The 18,449-nt window shown below is 41.1% G+C and overlaps 1 protein-coding gene across 2 annotated transcripts in view; it reads right to left on the bottom strand.

The window, feature by feature from the left end:
• ctnnd2a (catenin (cadherin-associated protein), delta 2a) overlaps positions 1-18,449 on the bottom strand; it is a 191,463-nt gene that overhangs the window by 60,618 nt on the left and 112,396 nt on the right. For both annotated transcript variants that reach the window (XM_076080665.1, XM_076080664.1), the window contains exons 12-13: positions 11,041-11,173; positions 1,806-2,019 (exon numbers count right to left, since the gene is read on the bottom strand). In XM_076080665.1, coding sequence (XP_075936780.1) covers positions 1,806-2,019; positions 11,041-11,173 — 347 coding nt within the window. The remainder of the gene's footprint in view (positions 1-1,805; positions 2,020-11,040; positions 11,174-18,449) is intronic.

Raw genomic sequence — 18,449 nt, forward strand, 5'->3', positions numbered from 1 at the left:
CAGATATATACACAGCCCCGGCTCCATGTGATGCATGACACCGAGCCGCATAGAAGGCCAGCATGCGTGCTAATAAAAGAGAGAAAAGAAGGGTGTGAAGAGGAGTGGGAATGACACAAGGACATAGGTGGAGGAGTAAAGGAAAGTAGAAGAAATTAGATGACAAAAGAGGAGAGAAGGAGAGAGGACAAGGATTTCCCGGTTCTGACATGGGAGCGACATGCTCGTAACACGCCGTTGGAGAACTGCTCATTGGAACATCTGCTGGGTTGCTTTCATTCCCACCCATCACAGGTCACAGCTCACCCACTTCATTTAAATCAAAGCAAACTCTTAACCTTTCTGAGACACTCATTATTACTTGCTGAATTCCATAAGTAACACAGGTTTTAACCTTTCGACTAAGTCCTGTGACACATATGCCCAAACACGATTCACACGCACACACATGCTCAACACTGCAGTTCATCATTATTACCTGTCCTGAGGCTGTAGAACCAATGCCATGCTGGGAAATAACTGTCGCTGCACATTTGGATTACACATACAGTATGCTTGAGGTGGTGTATGTGTGTGAGCATCTGTGCATCTTCGTTAAGCAGAGAGGGACGCAGTGCTTGTGTTAGTGTTTGCTGCAGCACTAAAGGGCCTCTGGTAGAATATTAAATTCTTAGTGGGAGGCACATTGCAAAATATTTCGGGAAATGGAGAAATGGAGATCAAATTATAGCAGCTCATGTAATGTCTGTTTGCTTAGGTGGGTGTTCAAATTTAATCCATACATCTTTTGCCTACACAGATATTTGTGTGCCTCTCCACAATAAGTGCTGCACATCTGAGAATGGTTGCGTGAGTGTGTGTATATGCTTGTGCTTCTCTATGTTTGTGTGTGTGCACTGCTGTATGCGTGTGTCTCCAGTGCACTGGCTAACTTGTTCTGCTCATGCCCTCCAGGTTAAGACATGTTTGACCAGTGATTGTAAACCACCACACTCGCTGGTCGGGACTTAAATGCTACACACGCATTTTTTGAGATTGTTTGCAGGCACCCACGCAAAATAAACTAAAACAGAGCCAAACTTTAATTGAATTTAACTCAAACTGTTGAAAAGAGAGGGCACAGAACAAAACACTTCTCAAGAGAAATTATGCTTAAAATAAATTGTTGCTTTCTCTGCATTCTTTCCGGAGGTTATGCCTTAGAGTCCTATTAATCTGTTGAGGAGAGCTGTGATTGAATGTAAAATATCATTCAGGTGGAATGTTAAATTGTAAAGCATCTGAAAGGAGCTAAAGATGAACAGCCTTGGTTTCTGCATAGTGAATAGTAAGATTTTGTGAAGAATATTCTTTCACTAAAAGTTGAATGTATAAATGCTCCAGGACTACTGGCTGTCAAGGCCAAATTAAACTTTAATACAACGAGGCTAACGTGTAATTTAAAAAGTGTGTGTTTGTTGCAAGGAATGTGTGCATGCAAATATTAAAGTGTTCAATCAGTAATCAGCAGCAATATCCTTGCAATGTGCATAGGTACACAGGTGCATAATATAATGACAGATTTGTCATAATTGTGTGTGCATATGGCAGCTTTACTGATCCTCACATCTTCGCATAGCAAATTCCATCCACACACACACACACACACACATCCACACACCATTATAACCTCTCCTCAGGCCAAAAGAGCAGAGTCTTGCTGGAGAATAACTGCAGCTACACCATGATATATATATATATATATATATATATATATATATATATATATATATTCGTGCAAGAAAGATTAGCCACAGCTACAGTACCTGTGACCAGCTCTCTGATCTCCACATCTCCAGTTTTCCTCAGCAGGCGGACCAAGGCAGGAATCCCGCCGCAGTTCTTCAGGGCCACTTTGTTCTCATCGTTGGCCTTGCCGTACACCAGGTTCCTCAGGGCTCCGCAGGCGCTACGGTGAACCTCACTCATCCTGTGGTCCAGTAGGTCGACCAGCAGCTGGATGCCTCCCTGTCTGCGGATCTGAGGATCAAAGAAAATTAATAACAAAAATAAAAACCCGTCATAGACTCACATAGTACACACTCCGCCACCAGAAAAATGTTCGACAAAATGGTCAACAGTTGCCAATGCAAGTAGCTACTTACATACTTATGTGTGTTCAGCATGTGTGTGTGTGTGTGGGGCCTATAGTATCTGTCAGTCCTGCCAATAAGATTAACAACCCAGTGTGTACTAATTAAAGATACTACGACACAGCTAATGACGGTGCTTTCACAAAATGACACTTAATTACACTGGTGAGGGAAGGAAAAGAGCTGTGACACCTGCTTTGCTTATAATCTAACAAAACGTCTTCTGCATGTCTGTCTGCTGTACGATCTGTCTCTCATCCTGCTTCTCAACATTTTCCAATTTCATGTCCGTTTCTGCCATGCATATGCGTATACACATCACTACTGACACTTTCTGCTGCTGCTTACTGAGAAGGAAAATAGTTCGGAGACACAACTGCTTCTTAAAATAGACAACTAAGGTTCATATAACAATGTTGTACTATTTTTCACATGCAATGAATAACGAAAGTGAGTACGATTTATACAATATTTATGATTGAAATGGGTAAGTATAAAAGCTAAACTTGAAATTATGATCGATTGTGTTAGAAACCAGGAGTTTATTTATAATAGCGAAGAGACATGTGTGATCCCTTCTATTGAAAACTCAGTCAAAAGACTTTGAGCATGCGGGAAACTTTTCATGGATAAGAAAACAAAGAGAATATACGGTACTGTGTAATGCACACACACGTTCTTTTAACTGAATGCCATGTTTACAAATTTTAGTATTCATAGTTTTAAATCACAGTTTTAGACAAACATCAAACTCAAAGATGCATAAACTGTGACTATATATCTACATGACACAAATATAAAAATATAAATAAATTGGCCAGTTACACCTTTTATAGCATCATTTTATCCTCTACTCCTTTAACAATACCGACATTTTAAAAGAGATTCCAGATTGTATTTTTCAGATTCAGACTTTGTAATTGTAAAATATAATCAAAGGATTATGACACACTGGACTTAAACATGCTTTGTAAAAGGTTCCCATTAGTACAGGTAGTACACTTAGTACCCTGCTTCCAGACATCTGCATCTCAGATTTGTTCAGTGATTCAAATATAAATGAAAGAAGTGAAAATAAATACCAATTCAGTGTAATTATCAGGCTTTAAACTTAATGTTACGGGTTAAAACTAGAAAATACTAGTTACTGTTTTTACCAAGTAGTCATACCAGTCATACCAACCAAATGGCTTGTAGGACTCCCCAAACACCCTTAATGGCAGACTCACCAGGCTATATGAAACATGTTCATGTATTTTATGCAAGCACCACCTTCACTCTCCTATATCACTCTTCTGGGCTTGTTTTAATGTCTGCCAGGAGATTTCAAACTCTCCAAACTGCTCATGTAACCACCTCTTCTCTTTGTATTCTATGTAGTGCTGTATTTGCTATGTAAACGCACACACACACACACACAGGCACACACACAAAGAGAGAGAAACAAAGCCAAATCAGTGCTGATTTATGATTATATCCTGATTCTGTGAGACAAGACCATCAGGGCCGTTAGCCCAGTGGGGATCACATTGAGGGCACTCGGGTGTTACACATTATGCCTTCCCCCTATGGTGTTACCCATAATGCCTTCCCACCATGGTGATACACGCATTGCCTTCTCCCTATGCTGGTGCCTTTTAAACCCTCCCACATCGCTTCTCCTCTGCAGGGATCTTCATCGGCCTTAGGGGGCCAAAGAGCTTAGAGCAAGCCGTGTTTAGTCCAATCGACAGGGGTGTAGTACTAATCACCAGAAACAGGCTGCTGTGATCACCAGGAGACTAATACGAACATGGACAGAGCAACTAGTGTGTGTGTGTGAATGTGTGCGTGTGTGTGTGTGTGTGTTAGAGGAAGAGGGAGAGAGAAAGCCTGTCTTTCATGCCGTCACTTTTATTGAATCTCTGAAGTACAGCAACAGGCAGAGTTACTCATCCAGATAACTGGAAAAAACTGTTTTGGGGAGAGAGAATGACAGTGAAAGGAGGGAAAGAAAGCATAAGAAAGTGATGGAGGGCAGGGAGAGGATGGAGGCGTTTGATGACACAGCAGGAGTTTATCGAGCAAAATAACTTTGCTTATCTATTCAATTAAAATGGATTAAGGGATGCAATGAATGGCAAACTAACCTTGCACCACTGGCCACACAATTTCCTCAACCTGATTTGTTGTCCCTCTTATGCCCTCCAGTCCTCACCTCTGCTGCTCTCCCCTCTCCTCTTTATGCCTGTGTCACAGTTAATCTGTTATTCCATAAAACCCATAGTGCTATTACTTTGCATTGCCTCTGAGCTACCTACAAGGCTCGACAATACCTCTGCGCCCGTTCCTCTGTTTCATGTAAAGAAGATTAGAAGCGCAGATTGATTTGTCTTTGTCTCCTGCTGTTCCGCGGCGGCCACGGCTATTGGTAACCCATAACGACAGCATTGCCGTGGTAACAGTTAGCAGCGGTGACAGCTGGGATTGTGGGAATCAGAGGTGCCGGCACCGTGAAAAGCTGGCAGCGGGACAAACGGGCGACACATACTGAAATTGGTGGCACGTGAAGCCTAAGAAGTGTGTTCCTAGTCATCACATATGGAACGTCAACAACAATCAGCAGCACAGCCCCTAGATAGTTTACTGCTTGCATGGCGTGTGCGAGGACACAGGGTGAAGATGTGTCACACCTTTCAACCTCACGCAGGCATACACACACGCAAGGGGTTTTGTTTTTACCTGACGCTTAGCCTCGGGCTAACTGCATTTTAGAGCCTTTCAACCTTCGGCTAATTAAGTTCCTGGCCCTAGGCTAACATTTCCCTCTGGAGCCTTCTAAACTGGGCCAAACATGGCATTAACCTATGGCTCCCTAATATTGTTCTGAGGCAGGGACAAAGCTAATTTTGCAGCAGTATCAACAGTAAGATCCCCAACTGTGAAGATGTACCTTGACAAATGCACTAGAGGCTCTACTCTGTTGTTTGAAGATTACGGCAACGGAGAAAACAAAAAGCACTACTCTTGGCAGCAGGGGACAGGGAAAGTGCTTAATAATCCCAGTGTGTGATTGTGCATGCATGTGCTTCGGTAGGTGGGTGGTCCTCCAGTGGTTCCATACTGGCATATGACCAATAATTCAGATGTAGATCCATTACAAAGGGTATTTTTGACACCAGATTATTGGCGGTGACAGGAAAATGATGGATTAGTCATTTTCCAAATCATCCAAAAGCTCTCAGCGTTCCAGATCACGGAACTGAGGAGAGCACACCAGGGGCATCCTCTAAAGGTTACCTGCAGGGTGGGAAAACCCAGAGGCAAGGGATTACCAGCTGTTTTGCTGAAGTGACAAGAAAACAACTTCATGGATGGAAGAGGCTTTTCTCTTGCAGAAATATAGCTTTTTATGTCAAACAATATAAAAAGGTAAAGTAGTCATTGATGACTCTGGATATTGTTGCCAGTGGTGAGGATTGACACTGGGATTAAAAATAAACCTTTGCTTTTACACTCACACACTATTTCACACAGTAATCAGAGTGCAACATTGCATGTACAGCATGAAGCTGTGTAAAGAGGGACAGAAGCATGCAATATTATTACAGTATCTGCCATGGATCATTCGCTGTGTCTTTCTCATCTTTGACGCTGATCTCTGTTGAACAGACATTCACAGTTTGCACAGTTCATGGTCTAAAAATCCAAAATAAGATGTATTTCACCATATTGACTTTAACTCATCGCTTGTCTCTAACAACAAACTGTAAAACACTGAGAATAAACAGCAATTCTAACTGCGATAGATTCCTGTCCAGTCTCCAGTAAGAACCCTTTATTTACACTGTATTGTATAATCAAGCGGGTCTGCTATCAATAAAAAAAAAAAAGAAGAAAACATTTCATATACAAAAACGGTGGGAGGAGGAGAAATGAAGGTAACTGATGACAAAGTGGTAGAGGCAGACAGTAATATGTGAGGTGTGAAGTAAACAAAATGGATACGTGTAAGAGAGAGAGAGAGAGGAGAGTGGGGTTAGGGGTGTGACACAGAGTCGGGGGGCACGTTCCTCTCCCCTTAACCGGTCTGTTGGATAAATGGATATCGACAAGGCTGCTACACAAAATGAATTACTGAACTTTAGTCTGACACAGTGTGTGTGCGTGTGTGCGTGTGTGATGGTGTAGCTAAAGGGGATGCATGAGCTGACATGTCAAGAGGCTTGGGAGCATGTATGTACTGTGTGTGTTCGAAGAATAGGTGGCGGCTTGCAAGTGTGCACCTCAGTATGTGTATGTGTGTGTGTGTATGTGTCTGGAGCAGCTATAAAGGAGGCTGAAAAGGAATATGCCCAACTGCCTCCGTGGTCAACTGTAATCTGAGCTGAGGCCAGACCTCTCGATGTACATCTGATTGGATACAAGCATACGTGAAGGCACTCAACATCAATTCATGCCCTTAAATATACCAACACATTCTCACAAACAGACACGCATGCGCTCTCACACACCAACTTGAAACCTCCAGAGACAGAAAACCAAAGACTGCATTCTTGTTACCTGCATGACCTGATAGCAGTAAGCCGTATTTTCTTGTTTTCTTTATGTTTTCCTCTCCCTCCCTACCACCTCTGTCTCTCCCCCCTCTCTGTGCCCCTACTGAGTATCTCTTTAGCGACAAATAGCAGCCATGTTGTGGCTGTGTCTAGCTGCTCAGCGTGTCCCCTGCCATCTGTGTCTATCTGGCGAACTGAAAATAAGAGAGAAGCCTTTCGTCTTCAGTGCTTATAACAAATAGCTACCATCTAAGTTCATAATGCATGTTACTGTAAGTTAGATGGCCCATCTTACATGCAAGCTATGCTGTTTGATTGATCCTCTTACATGTCAATTCAAAGAACAAAGAGCTTGTTTCAAAAATAGCATTAAGTAATAGGTTATCAAAACTGATAGAGACTTTTATTGTTTTATTACTGTCATTTCATGAAAGTATTGAGCTCCCCTTAACCGTTTCTTAATAAAAGGGCTTAAGTAAGCAGCTCTAAAATCACAGGAATTGACAGCTTATCGCTTGAAGATATCCAATTAGAAGATTTAATATCCTCAAATATAGGGAGTGCTGTCACCTATTTCATTTCACATTGTCAATTAGGGGCTTAAATGACAATTACTATTTTGTAAGAGTAGCTGTCAATTGTATTAATGACATCTCTAGCTTTGTCATGAAAAGCATTGGTAGATAAACAATGAAAATATAAATATATATGAATAACCGTCAAGAATTGTGTTTTGCATTTGTGTTAAATTTACACGAGACAAGACACACCTGTGAAACTCAAACCAGAGGGAGCAGCGGCACTGCAGAACACAACTACGACATGTGACCCCTAAAAGGTAAAGTGCTCCCAGGTACAGAGGATCTCCTTGTCCTTTTAGGAAACATCAACTGTGCGGTCTGCCAAGTTTTGGCAAAAGAATATCTAAATGCATTAACTGTCCTCTTATTATTTTTAATATTCTGTGACATCTGCTGCGATATGAATCCCTGGGTAATATAGCTGCCAATGACATGCATATTCAACTACTGCTGTCGAAGGTTATTTTTAAAACAGGCAATCTTACAGATTTGAACACACATACACACACACACACACACACACACACACACACACACACACACACACACACACACGACAGTACTTTTATAACGTGAGCTTTGTGAGAATTACAGTAACCATTGCTAGAAGGCTGCGTGACATCCCTTTTTAGCTGACACAGCTAATGTGTCATGCATTTAACACTGTGTTCAAAATGTGTTTTTTTTAATGAATAACAATAGGACATTTGAGCTACATTAGATGTGAAATATTGCAATGGCATTTTTCCGTAGCGAAATCACTACTCCGCTCTGCACCCAAAAGTAATCAATCAATTTTGATTACTTTACAAAAATAGCCATATTTGCAAGAAGAAGAATCGTTTTCAACCACAACTGTACCCTTGCCTATCAGCTGATTGGAATGATGCCTGCGCCAATAGAGACAAGCGATGGAAATTCCTTGCCGGAGCTACATTAAATATAACTGTGTGTGCACTTCATGTGAAGTAAACAATAAAAAAAAATCATCAATCTAAAAAGAACCAATTAACAGCAGCAATGTGTCTTTGGGTTTGTAATGTTGGGAGTCTTAATGAAGCCCAAGCTTTTTCAGGGTGTTTTTGCCCGGCCACATTCTAACTCACTGCAGCCTTGTGTTTCAATGCATTTGAAAAGCATTTTTAGATTAATCTATTTAACAAAAAATTCACATGCGTAAACAGTCTGCATTTCAGGAAAAGTTTCACTTCATTTTTGTTACATGAATGCTGGTTTCTTAGAAGAGTCATTCAGGGCTGCTCAGTTGCACAGAATTTAATGTTGTTTACAAAATCAGGTTAGTACAAAGTATTTATTTTTGGTGCAATTTTAAACGAGACATGTAGAATAAAGTGATTTGTCACACCTGATTTGTTCAATGACTATTGGAAATTTGAAAATACAGCAATAGATTGTGTTTTTGCAAGCTTCAAGCTATAATAAAGAGTGCATTTTAGATGATTTTTCAAAGAAAACATTCCTTTCAAACCTGCCGGTGGGTTGTGGGGTTGAGATGGTTGTCAATGAAATGTCTGTCTAGTCTCGACATTAAATTCAAACAGCGAGGGCCAGGACTGAGAAGTCGATGGGTGGATGAGGAAAAGAAACAATTATTACTGAATTACCACAGAACTGCATCAAGTCAAGTCCTACTTCTACTTGGATATCTCTGCCTCACAGAATAAATAATACATCATTTCTTTACCTGCTCGTAGAAACAAGAGTCAAAGTCAAAGTCAACAATGTTTATGTCGAACTTAATGTCCCTGTTTTGTAGCCTTTGTAACAGAACAAAACCGTTTACTCTTCAATCCTGAAACTTGTTGACAAGACGAGAATAAGCTCCATCACAACCCTGAAGATCCACCAAGATACGTAAGAGGTTCACAAGTTAAGTAAACATCAACAGCCCATTCACACACTCTCTTATGAAGGTCATGACATCTTTATTTTGCTCTGAAACTTTCTTTTAAATCTGCTTTGGTTGAAATTGAATGAATACGGCAAGACATAACGAAGATCTAAGAATAAAAGACGTAAATGAGAGTCAAGCTGTTCCAACATGTGCTCCATCATTAATGTGATGGCTCTACAGTTCAGACACAAATCTGCGTCACAGCCTCTTCAGTTGATCAACCGTAATACGATTAAAGGCGCGGAGTTTTTCAACAGCAAAAATAAAGTGGAGGATGCAGAAGAATGGTTTTCAAGAATAATGTCAATCCTAAACTCTATGAAGAGATGCACTATTATAATGGAGACAATACAAAAGCAAACACTATTGGTAACAGCAAAGGATTCATTGCTTTGTTCCCTGGGTAATAGGGTTTTGAAATAAATAATACACTTATTAATCATAACAAAACAAATTCATTACTCTCATCACAGTATAAAAAAAACATCTCGCTTCATTCCAACAATGGGATCTTTACCCAAACTAATATCCCGTATCTGGCTTAGTGATCGTCAGGCAAGTTTATTTTTCATTAAAAACGATTTAAGAAATACGGCCCGAGGGCACATTTCTGTGTGTGTCTCACTGCATTAGAGTGTGCATGCTGCATTTTGTCATTGTATACACACATGGCAATGTGTGAAAGCCTGCTTATATTTGATGTTAATGCGAAGCATACATTTTTGGCTGGTTGATATCACTTACAGATTTAATTTGTGTAAATAGTGTTTAGCGACGCCTTGGGCCCAGAACGAGACAGGCAAACATACAGATGAAGACAGGGCAAAGCCTCCACTGTCAATACACATGTTGCCATTTTCTCCATTGTTGGATACCTCCATTAGGCAATAATTACACCCATTACAAAAGACACGTACACTTAGGTTTCTTTCAGAGCTACGTGGATGAGGGGGTGGGAGTGGAATGAGATGTTTTGCATGTAAGTGTGATTTTATTATCTATATATGTGTGTATCCTTTTTTACAAGGGTGGGTTGGTGTGAATGGATATAGCTGCGTCTTTGTGTTTAATTGCCTAATTTGCAGATAGTTCATATTCATTATTCAGTTTTTTTTCCAGGCTGCATTTAGAGCTTTTAGGATTGTGTTTTAGCTATGTTTGCGTACCGTACCTGTGCACATTATGCTGGTGCTTGTCCCTTTGCATGTGTGTGTCAATGAGTATTTTAGCAATGCAGCATCACACTGAGGTTGCAGAAGCAGCTATTGATCGACTGTACTGAAATTATTTTTAGTAAAGAAAATAAAAAGGTCAATTCCTTAGCCTTTAAGGTGCTGGTGAATTGATTCTGAAGGTGACGTAGACCGAGGTCTCTAATATAAATTGAGGTGTGTGAGTTGAGGGGCAGTTGAAGAAAGAGAAAACAAAAAGAGATTGTGTATCCGTGGATTTGGATTTGAGTGCATCTGCATGTCTCGCTGCCAGTGTTTTAGAGCACCACTAGCCTTATTACAGGGTTTAGAAAGTTCCAAAGGGAATTCCCTCCAAAATTGCTTTTGAGAGACAAACTTGAGACTTTGGGGCTAATTGAACTTTACTGCCACTATAGATACTACTCAATAAAAGGCACAGCTTAGGGACAGAGATTGCAGCAAGCTTTACCATGCCGACCATCAGTGTGAAACTGGTTAGTTAAAGCAGTATTTCTTGAAAGCCACTGCAGGAAAATGCAAAACAGCCTGAGCTGTTATGACTACAACTCAGAAGAAGGTATTCACTTTTTTATGGCTTTTTTCATCAAAGTTACAATCATTCCCTTCACCACTACACTGATCTGAATCAAACACAACACACACACACACACAGATACAAACCTCGGCTTTGATCTTGTTGTCTCCAAAGCAGAGATGCTGTAGGTAGGCTGCGGCATTGGATTGCACCGATGGGAACTGGTGCTGTAACATCTGGATAACCTCTGGCAGCTCCGGATCTCTCCACCCGAACTCTCTGCAGAGAGACAGACAGACAGACACTTTGATTCCTGCAGCACTTTAACAAAGCATCTCACCAAAACACGGGAGATTACCTGAAAGTAGTCCAATAAAATCACAGACTCCTTTCCCCAACATGCCCAGAGCTACACATATTCACACGCTCACTTACATGGTTACATAGTGTACAGAGAGAGACAGACGTATAGATGAAAAGGAAAATGAAGGAGAGAGAGATTGAAATGGAAAAATCCACTTTGTTTCATTTTCAACCAAAGAGCTCTCCTCTTATGGGAGAGAGCTTTACGAGATAAGCATATATTGGGATACAAACAATACAAATCATACACTGGATGCCCAATTTGGCAAAACATTGTCATTTCCACCCACCACAGGCAGCGTAATGAGAGCAAGCGGAGATGACGACAGCATCCATGAACACTTTTACAAATAAATAGAGAAAAATCAGGCTCAAATTGTATTTACACACAACTCAAGGGGAATTTGGGTTTCCTTGAAAAACAACACAGTGAGTCTTTGAAAGTCTTTCCACTCTATGGCCAGGTGATTTGATATATAGTGAGTTTATAAAAGCTTTATATTGTTTTTTTTTAAGTATGATACGCCAAGTGTCACATACAAAAGCTCTAAGGAGATCCAAGGAAAAAAAAAAACACACCACAATATTGTCTGCATAGTTTGGCTGGCATGTGATTTTATGTGAACTGCAAATTGCAGTGATGACTACAGAATGTTTTGAACGTGGTGCTTGGCAAACAACAACATCCTATAGATTACCATGCGGAAGAGCAACCTGAAAGCCACCTGAATGACCTTGATGTAGTGAAACACACTGCAAGCAGGTTAATAAATATTAAGAGTTGAGCCCACACAAGTCCCAAAATGGTTTTGAGTAAACTTAGAAAATGATGTAAAAAGTTTTGAAGAATTGCACAGCGCAGCATTACTGCTGCCTGCATGCTGTCTGCAGTGTGAGTGGTGTGAGTTATGTTCTATACTTTCCACCATTACACTCCTATGAGCACACTGGACAAAGTGAAATGAATGTTTTGTCCCTCGGTAATACCCAGGAAATGGTCTACTTTATTGTATTATCCCCTGCTGATAATTGTTTTGCTACGGTCCCCCAAATGAGAAAATTATGACTGTGCGAGAAAGTGTGGGCGACTGTGTGTGTACACGCGTGCAAGAGTGTGTCTCCGCAATCTACTGTAATATTTTCTCCAATAACCACTCTGTGAGCCGTTTCTCTGTTACTTCCTCACTCTCCTTCCCTCTCTCTACCTCTTTATCTCAATGCTTTCAGAAAACTGTCGACTCTCAACATGATCCGAAGGAAAACCTACGTTGAAATGTTGCCGCTCCCATCGATTGTGGTGCTTGAGGATCGATTTTGTTGTTTCTGCCGTCATGCTCGCTGTTCTGTGCCACAATGCGGCTCAATGTAATCACCCATGGAGCTATCGTGGAAGACGTTGATTCATTTTGCCTCCTAACTCAGCCTCCCTAAACATGAAAATGTGGTAAATACAGGACAATTGCAGAGTTAAAATTGATGGGGTGGGGGGATTGCGAGTGCGCCTGAAGTTTTTGCAGCAGAAAAGGAAGCCTCGACACCGCACTCTCATCTCTGTCAGATGAAGTAAATGCGGCCTATGAAACATCTGTGAAAAGCAGAGTGTTCACGGGGAGTAAACGTGGCCCTTAAAGATAACGCAAGCTCCAGCGTGGACGGCTCTTTATCTGCCGAATGATAAGTGTTCATTCAGCCAGAAAGCAGGACTGAAGGAGGGAGGTAGAGGAGAGATAGAGAGAGGGAGGAAGAGGGAGGGATTCTCAAGGCATTTAGGGGATTTAGGAGGAGAGACCCTCAAACAACATCCCTTAAATCACACAGCCAGATACCATCAGGCCAGTTTGTTTGTTTATGTGTGTGTGCGTGTGTGTGAGAGAGTGTGTGTGTGAGTGTGTGGTAAGATTAAGATAGGATCATGATATGTGTTTATGTGGACACAATTGCCTCAGTGCTGTTCATCTCTGTGTGAGTTTGTGTCCATCAGTGTGTGTGTGTGTGTGTGTGTGTGTGTGCACAAGTGTTTTCATATTCATCCTTGTCTGCGCTTCAGAGTACATATGTATCTGATTTTACTGTGCGTGTGTGTGTGTGTGTGTGTGTGTGTGTGTCATCCATCCCCTGCAGCCTCCCAGCTCTGTCAGTGTAGTTAATAGAAAGCAGAGTGATCTGCTGATAAGATAAGCATCATGGCTCGCCATTAATTAAAAAACCCTGGTAGGGAGAGAGAGACGGTGTGAGAGGAACAGAGCAGGGGAGAGAAAGAGGGAGACGGAGTGAAACACAGAGGGAGAATGACAATGAGGATGCAGAATTGAGGGGAAAAAACAGAGTGTTCGAAGGCAACTGTGGGTACAACGGGCAGGAGGAAGCCGGTAGGAGATGGAAAAATAAAAAAAAAGGCATAGAGAAAGACGAAAACAACCCTCAGATGAGATGCCAGTCATGTCAACACAGGGGCTAATGAGAGCTACAGCCCTGGTAGACGCACCACTAGGCGACAAGTCAATGACGTGAAACAGTGGGATGCAAACAGTGAGGGATATATCCTGCACAAGGGACAAGTGATCAAAGAGGCACTGCCAAGCAGGCTCACACTAAATACCCACCCAACTTCTGAGGAATCCGTCACACAATATGCGGCCACTTGTGTGCCATATTCTTTACGACACTTTAATATTTTATGCCTTGTGTGGTAATAAATGCCACACAGAAGAATTTGTTGACTTGCCTTTTTCAAACTTGAGCTACATGTTCCTGATACGACACACCCGGTGGGTACAAGAATAAATTAGGTGGCACTGTTGCCGCACCGAGCTCCGTGTTCCTGGTTGGACAGGTTGCTTTGCCATTTCTCGAGGCATGCGTAGGCGTGATGCAGCGAAATACTTTGAAACACTAGGTATGGCAGGAGAGCAGTCAGACATACTGAGAATAAAGGCAGGTGGCAAGGGGGGTTTGTGGAGGAGGGAGGGTGGAGGCAGAGTGATATAACTGGGACAGAGGAAAAGACTGGTGTGTGATGGTGAGGCTTTGATGCAGGCACACACACACACACACACACACACACACACACACACACACACACACATTGGCACGGGAGGTAGGCAAAATGTGACAGAAGAGTGCAACGCATGAAAATGTAAGGATTATCAAAGGATTTCTTTTTTTTCATAAAACTCCTTTTTCATATCTCTCTCTTTTCATGTCCAGGTCTCATGGGACAGCTCAACCTCTATCTGAAATCCCAACATGCCCACTGATACATGTACACATACATATACACATACACAGGGAAAAGCAAAGCTCATTTACTCTTAAAAAACACTAATTGGAGATACACACACACACACACACACAGAGTGGTGATGTTTGCTTTCGATGATTTGAATTCCTCTGTAGAGGAAAGCTGAAGCTGGAGGGAGACATAAGTGAAAGCATTACATCTTCCCTCTGTTGCACCATTCATTGTCATGTTCCCCCGTATCCCTGAACTCTAACGAATGAAATGAAAAAGTGTGGAAGGATGACTTATGTAATAGAGAATGTGTTAAATAATGACAAAGCCCAAACAAATGATGAGTGCCATTGGGTTATGGAGTTTAGTAACTGGTGTCCATGAAGAGTCAAACTGCACATAAAGGCAGCTGGTATTAAAACATAATGGGGAGATGTGTGAAATTTGAGTGTGCCGTAAACAGCTTCACCGCTTTTCCTGTTGTCTGCAATACTGCAATGCATTCGCCATGACACCGGTTACCACAGGTGTTGCAAGATAAACCAGGACTGAAAGCTTATTTTGGTTTTAATAAGATCAAGACCATCAGTAAGATATGACATCAAATCATAATGATTCAAACAACAACCTGTTCCAGTAACAACCTTTGCAAATTCAAAAATGTATAACTGTAGTGCTGCATTTATTTCATGTAATTCACTATCTTCACAACAGCGTAATATGCGGTGCATGATCGAAAACACAGGGGAACATGATTTGTGTCTCCGAGCCCAAATCACATCCATCAGCAGGGACCACAATGCATCTGGAGTGACAGCTCCACACAGGAAGCCTGTCCCGCTGGCCTTAATCTGATTGGACAAGGCCTGTCATGTCTGGTAACTGATTGGATGGTCAGCAATGGACGGACTGGCAGTGTGCATACCAAAGCAGATGCTAATTAGGACTTGAACATCAATCTTCATCACTGTGTTGGGATGGAGGGGGGCAGAGAGAGAGAGAGAGAGAGAGAGAGAGAGAGAGAGAGAGAGAGGGCAAGTGTGGGAGGGAGAGAGGGAGAAAATAGAGCAAAAAAAGCAGGAAAAACACATGAAAGAGAAAATGCAATTTAAGTAATTTACTGCATTGGTGATCAAATTCTCGTGCTACTCGAGAGGAGCTGAATACGAGTTTGATTAGGACAGAGTAGCAAATGACACACTTTTCAAATATTGCCTACTAAATCATTTTAGCAGTCCACGCTCACCTTTTTCCTAAGCCTCCTCTTTCTTTTTTTATCTCTCACTATGTGCATCCTCTCTTTTCCTCCTACTATACATTTTCGACCATATCTTTTTGTATTTCCTCCCTATGGATGCCAATAATCTAAGGGAATTGCAAATGAATGTGTTCATGCGTCCACAGTGTGTGTTAGTGTGGTTTGGATGAAAGTACATCTTGGACTTCTTCAAACAGGACTGTAAGTTGGGTGTGCTTCTCTTTTCATATGTGTATGCATGTGTGTGTGTGTGAATCCCTCAGTATGCGTCTTCAGGTGGAGTGCTTTAGTCAAGGTAACGTCAATACAAAGAAGAGACTTCAGCAATTTCACCAATAAACAGCAGCCAGAATAAGGTACAGGTGAAGATGCACAAGCATCGACTCAAAGTGCAGTGCCGGGTCTCTTTAATTAAAACTTAATTAAGATGCTATCCAGGAACATAGCCAAGTCTCTTGATGTGTCCTTCTGAGAGAGCTTGTAAGATAAGTTTAAGTTTCTCTTGGCACATAAAACAGGGCGGTGGGAGATTCATCTCAAGTACAGAAGGTGGTGCTGGTAGACATGGGCAAGGATTAAAGATGTATCTAAAGGTATTTTGTTTTACCTCACAACCTACTGCTTCACAGTCTAAGTTAATTTATCGATTTATTCAAATAAAAACAGTATCACACTTGCCATGATATATTTGTTTCTTGTCTTGTCTCGATCCAATATGTTTTCGTAAGATATCATGTGAACCGTTGTATGAGGATACGTTGTCATATAACAACTGCCATAACATAACCGTAACATAACCGTAAAAACTACCCTTGAATTCTATGTCAAGTATAAAACATGGCAGCCCACTTTTTGAACACACTTTTGCTGTGTCAACCAGGACAGCTGAGACCTGACCTGAAGCAGATGAATAGCAGAATATGCTTCCTCAGTCACTGTAAATGTGTCGATTTTGTGCATCACATAAAGTATTATGCAGGTACAATATTATTGATGTATCAACACAAAATCATTATGGGAAACTAGCTTTAACTTGTGTACAACAATGAGACATATAAGCAGCCCACCATGGCTTCAGGAGCAGTTGCGTATTCAGAGTAGCTGCAAACAACTTGACAAATGACTGCAATATCATGTCTGTGTTATCTTGGCTGAATGGCCTTTAGCAATATTGCATGTTCTGCACATGCTCTTCTCTTCTGCTAAAAAAAAAATAAAACATCTCTGTGTGGAGCTCTGTTACAGCTGGAAGAACTGAACACAAATCCCCGCAACAGTAAAGGGGATCAATGAAAGGTGGGGGCAGAGAGAGGGTGATGCTCCTAATAGCTCGGCAGACAAATGGATAGATAGAGATGAGTGGATGGAGCCTGGGACGAAACCAATCCAGAAATGAACAGAGGACAAAACAAATATTGGTGGTGAGTCGGCTGCAATGAAAACATCCCATCTTCTGTCACCTTCCTCCTCCTCCTCCTCCTTACCTACCGCTCCCTAGTTACTGATGGGCAAATTGAAATGACTCTGGTAATCAAAGATCATCTCTCTCCATGGATGTAGAAAAGTGAGCTGGTAGTATTAGTAGTATTAGTGCAAAGGAGAGAAACGATGAATGGAATAGAATGGATGGAGGAAGAGCCGTCTCTTCATCTCTACAGAGCCTTATCACAGTACACCACAGTATTAAAATTGACGGTTGCCATTTGCTTATTTACAGTATTGAAAATGCGGGGGTTCGCGTCAATTAGCGCATCCACGAAACCAAACTCTGAACCAACAGTATACGTTAATTGCCAATGATCACAGAACATTATTTTAAAAGCTCACAGATGATGTTATTTTTCATTTAGTAGTTCATTTAACACACTACAGTACTTTGAACTTGAACATGTATTTTGTTATTTAATTCTGCTATCATTTCATTGTGATTCATTGTAAATTATAATAATAATGGTTTTCATACCATCACTTTAGTATGAGAGCCCACATATAACTATCTCCTTCTTTGCCTCCTTTTGTCTGCATGTAGCACCATCCCTGTTTCCCTTTATTTGCCTCCTGCTCTTTCTCAGACGAGTCTGGAGTTTTTTTTTATCCGAAACCCATGCAGCAACCACACAGACGATGAGAAAATCAATACGCTTTCTCTATGGCTGGGAGTAGGAGGCGCAGGAGGTTGAATTAAAGCGAACAAAGGACGGAGTGAGAAGAATGATACCGACTAACATGAATGGGGACGAGACAGAGATGGTGGTGGGAAAAGAGCTGGTGATACAATGTACTGTACGTCAATAGCAACCTAAGAGAGAACTCGAGCAATTCTAATTTAAATATTATTATGTTATATACTATTATATATTATACATCCTATTTTTTATAATCATCATGAGAGTATATTGTAGTATACAGTGCATGTTTGTCCATTTTATGTACAGAACAAAGTAGAAAAAGTTAAAAAACTTGTTGCAGTCATCAACATGAAAGGCTAAATTATTCAAGCTGATTGGCAAAAGAATCATGGTTAAAAAATAGCCGCAAATGTATTTGATGAGGTAAAAAATGTCTTTATCTTTATCTGCTGTCTAGTTCTTAAAGCAGGAAAATCTTTTTCTTCATAGCATGATTTTCAAGTAGGAAAGTGCACTTCATCTACAATTCTTGTACAAGTCCTAGGTTGGTAGGAGGAGTGATTCAGCGGGAAG

This window comes from Anarhichas minor, unplaced genomic scaffold (assembly GCF_050575085.1).
Source record: "Anarhichas minor isolate MPS153535 unplaced genomic scaffold, ASM5057508v1 ptg000074l, whole genome shotgun sequence".
Taxonomy (NCBI): Eukaryota; Metazoa; Chordata; class Actinopteri; order Perciformes; family Anarhichadidae; genus Anarhichas; species Anarhichas minor.